Source organism: Bradysia coprophila (assembly GCF_014529535.1).
Source record: "Bradysia coprophila strain Holo2 chromosome IV unlocalized genomic scaffold, BU_Bcop_v1 contig_5, whole genome shotgun sequence".
NCBI lineage: Eukaryota > Metazoa > Arthropoda > Insecta > Diptera > Sciaridae > Bradysia > Bradysia coprophila.
The window spans coordinates 2,930,460-2,939,404 of NW_023503374.1; the positions used below are offsets into that span (position 1 = coordinate 2,930,460).

The following is an 8,945-nucleotide window of genomic DNA, read 5'->3' on the forward strand; positions in this document are numbered from 1 at the left end:
ATCTGGTTTCTTGGAATTTTGCGAACAGATTTTTCCGGAGAAGTGATTTCTCCACGTTTCTCTACCCGAATCTGCAATAAAATCTGTACGAATTGTGTACGCATGTCCATAAATAGTCATATATCTTTAAACTATCCTCAGCATTTCGTACAAAAAAAAATACCAAGCTTTCACTGTCACAGCCACAAAGAGAAAAAAGTGAAAATCAAGACCTTTCATACAGTCTCGCCCCTGCTAAAATTCAGTTCCTTGCCAGTTCCAGTTTCCCCATTTCAAACTATTATTCCATATTGCTACTCTATTAATAGAATGAGTTGAAAATGAACCATGTGCCATTTGGTGTATGGATGAGCTGACTAATTGTTGTTTTAGGAGTTTAAAGGAAGTACATTTTCCATAACATTCAGAGGTTTTTTCCTCGTAGACTTATGTAATGTGCAATTTATATACGAGAGAGCTGGTTAAACAATTTGACTGCAATTAGTTGCAGAATGTTAACAAAACTACATATTATATGATGTGATGCTGCTGGGCATAATATTAAAACATTTGATCAATTCGCAATAAACAGAACTAAAATTTTTGCTCGAATTTAGTGTCGACTTTCGAGTTGCAATTTATGTGAGTACACTTTTTTGCATAGCGCCGGGTGCATGTATGTGGCTTCAATTTGCATATAGAACTTTTAACTGTAATCAAATACTCATTAGGATGGCTTGAATCACTTTTATACAAAGTTGAAAAATGATTTCACTATAACGAATGGTCCATTAAATTGATTGTGATGATGCGCAGAAAGATTCTATGTTTTTAGAGTGTGTACAGCACGCTGTAACCATAATCAATGTTATTTATTGCATTAGAAACAAGTGGATGATAGTGGCCCCAACTGGCTACCAAAAAAACGCATAGAACGACAGTTGAAAGAACTAATGAGATTGCAGGGTAAATATTGGTTCATCGCTTTCTATTGATGATGTGCTTGATGAGGAAGTTATGCAGGTAAGAATCAGCCCATACTGTCCGTACGGCGGTTTCAGAGATCCAGTAAATGAGACGGCTCTACCGACCGATACAGTGTTGAACGGCGATTTAACTTAGGATTTGTAGAAGGACCAATTGGAAGATCAACTTTGTAAAAATTATTGCTCTCGGTCATTTATCCGCGGAGTGATGGCAGACTAAAGTCAAAATTTCATCGTTTTCGAAGAGTCACATGACAAGGTGACCGAGCCAGCCAATCGTGATTCTAAGCTAGGTTAATGTACCTTTTCCCTTAGAGGAATAATAATAATAATAATTACTCTAAGCCTTTTCCAATGGCAACAAAAGGTAGCGATATTTAGATTCGCATGAAATTGAAAAGATTTTACACTGCGAAATTCACAGATGAACAGTGTGTTCATCTTTAGAAAGCACAATTTTAGATTCAGTCAATTAAGTTCTTCCCAGTCTATGATTTTTTTTTAGATTTCATCAGTTAGGGCCGACCAATACTGATCGATGCACACAGATCAACAAATCCCGGTCTATGATATTTCTTCGCAAAAATTGAATGCACTTTAGGCATATTTTTAAATTTTGCGCCAAAATATCATAGACTGGGAAGCGCTTAATTGACTGGGAACTGGATGCCTTTTAAAACTCCTAAAAATGTTTTCGGTTTTCTTTCAGCTCTCAGAAAAAAATATTGTTGGCTTCTAGGCAGGGCCTATTTTAAAGCATTTAATTTCCAAAAATTTTTAAAATTTCACAAATTTCACAAAAATTCTTAAAATTTCTTAAAATTTCTAAATTTTGTTTTCTGAAAGATGCCATTCCAAAGTAATCAGTTGAGCTCAAAGACATGAAAAACAACTAAAAAGGCAGTAAAAACAACATTTACGATGCAATCTGTTGTGTTTTTACATAATATGACGAAAACTCATGGAAAAATTTGAGAATTCTTGGAAATTTAATTTCCTTAAAATAGGCCCTGCTTCTCTTAATCAGTACCAATCCATTCACATAAAAAAGTCCACTGGAAGATGCATCCAATTTCGGTAGGTCAATTTTCCGAAAAAAAATCGATCTTTCGGTTCTAGAACTTCATCTACCTCAACAAAACAACTGAAAGTCGAACAAACTACACGAGCCCTCGATACTACTAACCTTAGTTTTCCAATAATGTTGCATATCCTTTCTTTTTAGACCCGTACGAAGTACTGGGGTCTTATAGGTTTACGCATACGTTTGTAACACGTCGAATTGGACTCCCTGAGTAAGGGGAAACCTATTGTGGTTGTCTAGAGATGCCAAATCAGTGAAAAAAAAGTCCGTCTGTCCGTCTGTCTGCACGATAACTTGAGTAAAACGCATCCGATTTTGAAAATTCTTTTTTTTCCTGTTTGGTAATGTCAAAAGACAGGCTAAGTTCGAAGAGGAGTGATTTTGGATCGACCCCTCCCGAGCTGTGGCCCAATAAGTGCTTTACGGTTTTTCGAAGATATCTCCGGACATTTAAACGCTATACTCGTAAATGATACATCGAATGAAAGATATTTACAATACCGATCGACAAAAAAAAAGTGGAAAGTGGAAAAGTATGGAAATCGGATGACCGACTTGTGAGTTAGACCCCTTGGTGTGAAACAGGCACAGGGCGGCAAGCAGTTTTTGCTTGTAGGTCGGCCAAATTTGAACATATTTCGTTCGTTTTAGCTTTATTAGATAGGTATTGACCGTACCAATCAGGGAAAAAAAAGTTTTTGAAATTATGTTCTCCGGAGCGTGAGCTAGGTCTCTTGGAGTGAGCTCTTATCTGGCTACTCGGCCGTACACGTACAGTGAACGTGGAGTATTTTGTCAATATCTCGAGTAAATTTTGACCGAATTTCATGATTTTTTTTTTTGTTTGAAAGGTATTAACGAATGTAAAGCGTCGGTAAAATTTCCGGTCTCCTAACAAAATGGCTGCCGGTGGCCATATTGGATTTTAATAAAAGTGATATATCTTGGGAAAAATGGTACTTAGAGAGTTTCTGTTAACATGGAAATAATTTGTTATGTGTGTGGGGTTTTAGGAATCCCATATGTGGACATCTATATATATATATCTATAGTTATGATAACCGAACCAAAGCAAGAAGAAAACAAAGAACCAAATGCAACGCATCCATTTGGCGAACCCACGCATAAAATATTCTCATGATTGAGAATATCAAAAATAAAGCAGATAAGATTAAAGTAAATAAAGATCAAATTCACCATAATGCAATTTGGCATTTAATTAAAAGAATACCAAAATGCAATTCAGCATTAAAACTATTTTCAAAGATAAATACTTAAATCATAACATCTGATAAAACTCTGATCATAAGTTGTTTTGATCAGACTATAAGTAAGACTTTAACATTTAAGACACCAGTGTAAAATTAACATTTGAACTGTTAACTTCGTTTGAAACAATAAAGAATTAAAACGCATTTCTTTATTTAATTGGATAGTGAAAACCAAGAAGGGTCATAATCGTAATTCCCCTTGATTCATATTGTCATACTTAATATTGAATACTTACATTCGCAAGAGATACTGAAGAGATCTTTAATTAAATTAAACGGACATTCTTTAATCTCAAATAAAGTGAAATTTATTAATTCCGCTTTATCAAAACTCTATATTCACCTATATTGAGCTATATATAGACATATAGAGCTATATAATAGCATATTCATCTGTGAAATGTTTATTTATATGAAAATATAGGTAAATATAGCGGTATATAGCTGTTTAGACCCGTACGAAGTACTGGGGTCTTATAGGTTTACGCATACGTTTGTAACACGTCGAATTGGACTCCCTGAGTAAGGGGAACCTATTGTGGTTGTCTAGAGATGCCAAATCAGTGAAAAAAAAAGTCCGTCTGTCCATCTGTCTGCACGATAACTTGAGTAAAACGCATCCGATTTTGAAAATTCTTTTTTTTCCTGTTTGGTAATGTCAAAAGACAGGCTAAGTTCGAAGAGGAGTGATTTTGGATCGACCCCTCCCGAGCTGTGGCCCAATAAGTGCTTTACGGTTTTTCGAAGATATCTCCGGACATTTAAACGCTATACTCGTAAATGATACATCGAATGAAAGATATTTACAATACCGATCGACAAAAAAAAAGTGGAAAGTGGAAAAGTATGGAAATCGGATGACCGACTTGTGAGTTAGACCCCTTGGTGTGAAACAGGCACAGGGCGGCAAGCAGTTTTTGCTTGTAGGTCGGCCAAATTTGAACATATTTCGTTCGTTTTAGCTTTATTAGATAGGTATTGACCGTACTAATCAGGGAAAAAAAAGTTTTTGAAATTATGTTCTCCGGAGCGTGAGCTAGGTCTCTTGGAGTGAGCTCTTATCTGGCTACTCGGCCGTACAGTGAGCGTGGAGTATTTTGTCAATATCTCGAGTAAATTTTGACCTAATTTCATGTTTTTTTTTGTTTGAAAGGTATTAACGAATGTAAAGCGTCGGTACTATTTTCGGTTTCCTAATAAAATGGCTGCCGGCGGCCATATTGGATTTTATTAAAAGTGATATAAAGTGGGAAAAATGATGCTTAGGGGCCATTCACAAATTGCGCACTCTCAAAATTCGGAATTTTTGACCCCCCCTCCCCCCTTGCACGCTTTCGCACGCTTTTGGCACACCCCCCTCCCCCCCTGAAATTACGCACGAATTTTTTAAAATAGAAAAATAGAGAAATTTAATTCCAACATATTTAGTTTTATTGTAATAAAACGATTTTTTCGAAAGCACAAAGTGCAGCCTTCAATTTTACAATTTACACTATGTTGTTGATAACAGGTTTGGGGAGTAAACAATAGATAAAAGAATATCTAAGCGTTGGTGGTTGCAAAATAAAATTCTCTTCTCTCTCTGCTGTTAGCAATCAGTTGATAGATATCGGTCATCGTGGCGCGTTCTAAATGTGTTCGATATAAAATGGCAAACAAACGTTGTGACAATAAACTGAAAGAATTAAAACAAAAATATGCATTCGAAGCGAGTATTTGTGATTTAATTCCCTACGAAAATATACCAGATTCAATTAGTGATATATTACGTGACTTAGAAAGAATCAATTCAATTATTGAGAACAATGAAGATAGTGACGTCCGCAGCGTGCGTGAAAAATTAAAACAATTGTTGAACGATATCCTACAATATTTACAAGAAAAACTTGAAAATTTCCAAAAAATCAAATTAGACCTGAATGGTCAATAATCAGTAGTGATCTCGTATTACTCAACGTGTTGCGTGATTAAAATGAGTTCCATCAATAGAGGAAAATTGTATAAAGACTTATTTTGTGCTTATTCAAAAGCATATTCCGAAACAAAATCGAAACAATCGATTCAGGACAATGTGAACAACATTTGGTCAAACATCAAAAACGATTCAAATGTTGCTAGTCTAATTGAGGCTAGAATTTCTGAACTAAATAAAATTAAGGCAAGAAAGCAGGTTAGTCTTCATACACTTTGGCTTCGTGCCAGTGAAAAAGGAAATGGTTTTAGTGTTAAAGCACCTGAAGAATCGACAAATCGATCAAGTCCCGTTGTCGAAAATGAAGAAATAGTACATCCAACGACTTCTCAAAAAACAGCCGCCTCGAATGTTATTGAAGAAGAAGGTGCACCATCAAACAAAGAAACACAAATCGATGTAACCGACCAGGTACAGAGCGTTAAAGCCAACCCAACTCCAGCTCAATGCAGCATAAAAAGTGAGATTGTGGTGTTACTATCAGATGTTAAAGCATTGAAAATGCGTCGAGATTGTGGACTGTTGACCGAAAATATGGAAAGTGAACTGAAATTAAAGACAAAGAATTTAGAAGCATTAAGGAAACGACTAAAAAAGAAAGAGCGTGATATGATTCGACACCGGAAACGACGCCTTAGAAAAAAGGCTTCGCTTGAAAATGCATGCGAAAATAATCCAGATCTAAAGAAGAAATTGAGCATTCGAGGCAAAGTGGGCCATGACTTGGCCATGCATGGGTCTGCAGCGCACGAGAGGCGTCGAGACGATTCCATAAGAACAGTAAAAACCCTTGATGATCTAGTAACAAAACTGCGCGAAGATTATGGTTATAATTTGTCACGGAGTGCAACGTATTTGAGACTATTGCCTAAGAGAGCTAATTCAACCGAAGGAAAGCGTCATGTCAACTCTGTTCCAGTGAAGCTAATCCGACCTGATAACGACTTGCATAAAGATCATATGGACGGAAGGTTTGCCAAAACAACAATCAGTCATATTGACAGTATGGCTTCGTTATTAGGGCCGAATGAAGTGACATACATTAGCCAGGATGACAAAGCTAAGGTTGCAATAGGCCTACCAGCGGCATCCAAACAAGCGCCATTGCTAATGCACATGGAGTACAGGTATTTATCAGATCAGTTAATTTGTTATAGAAGTTCATAGCAATAAGTTATCTCAAAAATAATTTGTAGAGTCAAGCTTCCCGATCACGACTTTGTGATAGCGAAAGGACACAAACTGACTCCATCGGTTTATGGATTTTGTCAAATTAAGGCAAACGGTTGTGGCGATGCGTCAGCGATAAGCTATTCAGGTCCAACGTTTGTGGCTATAAGGTAATGCTTACTCTAGAAACTGCATATGAGCCTACAACGATTTTTGTGCAGGTCATCCAAGCACTCTTCGTCTACAGCTTTTTCGCACGCACGGGATTTGGAACAGATCTACGAAAAGTATGAATTCAGCGAATTTACACATACGACGATCGGTGGAAAACTGAAACCAAAACCGGTTCTTGTTTGTATTGTGGACGGTAAATATTGATTTTCGACAGTTTTTTTTATATAAATGCTATAAAATGTGTTGAAACAGGTGGGCCAGACGAAAATCCGCGCTACGAAAAGGTTATTAGCATGGCAGTTCATCATTTCGTGCAACTAGACTTAGATGCCATCATGATCGCGTGCAATGCACCAGGACGTAGTGCCTTCAACCGGATTGAACGGCGTATGGCTCCGTTAAGCAGAGCATTGACAGGCCTGATACTTCCGCACGATCACTATGGCACTCACCTAAACAGTCAGGGACAAACTGTTGATATAGAATTGGAGAAGCAGAATTTCTCATACGCCGGCAAGGCTCTAGCAGAAGTCTGGTCAGATACACTTATTGATGGACATTTGACTGTAGCTGAGTGAGTATCTGACAGGAAACGAGATTTTCTGAAACCTTATTGTTTGCAACTTAACTTCCAGATATATAAAGCCTGAACAATCTGATATCGATCAGGCATCGATCATCTCGAAGGACGAAAAGTGGTGCAGCCGACATGTGCATCAGTCTCAGTATTTGCTTCAAATACTCAAATGTTCTGACAATCGTTGCTGTAAACCAAGGCGTAGTTCTCTGTTTCGATTTCTGCCCAAGGACGGCTTGCCACCACCGTCGCCTATAATACAGTCAAACGAAGGATTGAAACACGCCAACATCAACGATATTGAAAACTATGCGTCATTATTCGTGACGCTGGCACTACAAAAGATTGGGCATTCACATGCCATTTATGACACCTATTGTCCTTCGGTGCAATCAAAATTCGATTCACGAACATGCTCGTGCAATCAATATTTCAGTTCCGTTGTCTCGATGAAACGACATTTGAAAGACAATTTTATTTGTAAAAAAAACATAAAGATCGTTAAGCCTGTGAAAATTCTCGGAACACGAGGGAATGAGTCGTTAGTTGTAGTCCGCTATAATGTTGAAGAAGATGTCGAGTGGCTTCCGAGTGTGGAGGTAGACGGTGAATTTTTAGATAAAGACGAACAACCTTCGAGTAGTATAATTTATGACAATGAAACAAGATTAAAACCAATTTGGAGAACTGTTTAATAAAGTTTTTGTACACAAAAACAGTGCGCACGCTTTTGTTTCTCCCCCCCCTCCCCCCGCGCACGTTTTCGCACGCTTTTCGCTAACCCCCCCTCCCCCCTAAGGTGAGTGCGCAATTTGTGAATGGCCCCTTAGATAGTTTCTGTTAACATGGAAATAATTTGTTATGTGTGTGGGGTTTCAGGGATTCCATATATGGATATCTATATATACCTATATACAGCTATATTGAGCTACATACAGGCATATAGAGCTATATAATAGCATATTCCTCTGTGAAATGTTTATTTACAGTGAAATATAGGTAAATATAGCGGTATATAGCTGTTTAAATAGGAATTTATAAAATTTGACTTCGTACGGGGCTGTCTATATTGCCTCCGGCAATTTAATTGTATATGATAACAAGGCAAAGAGTGGATAATGTAAGTGATTTAAAAGGAAGAATAGTTTTTCAGCAGAGAAGAAAATGAAGTAAGAGAAATGAAGAGTTTCACATTAAAGGCTTTTGATACGAATAGGTGTTTCGTACGGGTCGGCGTTAGCTATGTTTTATTTGAACATTAAGCTTAACGAGAAAGTATAATATGCATATTATGCAGGCATGCAAAGACATGAGTGGACCCATAATATACTGTAGATAATGAGACACGAAGAGCGAAATTCGGGAAATATAGCACACATACAAGTGCAAAAAATACGAATCACAACACAAAACGAAGAGAAAAAGGAAATTGAGAAATGCAGAGTTTCAATTATTTTCAAATATTTGTATGTCATTATTTCGCGCGCTTTCTCAAAACGTAAGTTACATCCATGTGATCTTTCCGCATAAATTTACTTTGACATTACTTATCTACCCTATATTATATCGATGAGTGGACCAGCTGAAAAATAGCTGAAGCAAATTTATGTCTAAATTTCACTGACGTTTTCTGTATAGGTATTTAATATAGCATAATTACGTCAACAACATTTGGTATGCATCGATTCCGTTCTTATAGTTTCGTGAGTAATTAAAGAAGGAAGAAGTAAGT

General features: G+C 37.0%; 1 protein-coding gene across 1 annotated transcript; it reads left to right on the forward strand.

Moving 5' to 3' along the window:
- Positions 1-5,292: 5,292 nt before the first annotated feature.
- Positions 5,293-7,919, forward strand: LOC119072007. Its single transcript, XM_037177125.1, has 5 exons — positions 5,293-6,419; positions 6,489-6,632; positions 6,684-6,829; positions 6,889-7,210; positions 7,272-7,919. Exons 1-5 carry the CDS (start codon positions 5,293-5,295, stop codon positions 7,906-7,908), a joined length of 2,376 nt encoding a protein of 791 aa, XP_037033020.1. The 3' UTR covers positions 7,909-7,919.
- The last annotated feature ends 1,026 nt before the right edge of the window (positions 7,920-8,945 follow it).

What these genes read in the sequence shown, in the direction of transcription:
- LOC119072007 (XM_037177125.1), top strand. Translation starts at nt 5,293, where the DNA reads ATGAGTTCCATCAATAGAGGAAAATTGTATAAAGACTTATTTTGTGCT. An exon ending in CTAATGCACATGGAGTACAG is followed by an intron (nt 6,420 to 6,488) that starts GTATTTATCAGA and finishes AATAATTTGTAG; the next exon opens with AGTCAAGCTTCCCGATCACG. An exon ending in GGACATTTGACTGTAGCTGA is followed by an intron (nt 7,211 to 7,271) that starts GTGAGTATCTGA and finishes CTTAACTTCCAG; the next exon opens with ATATATAAAGCCTGAACAAT.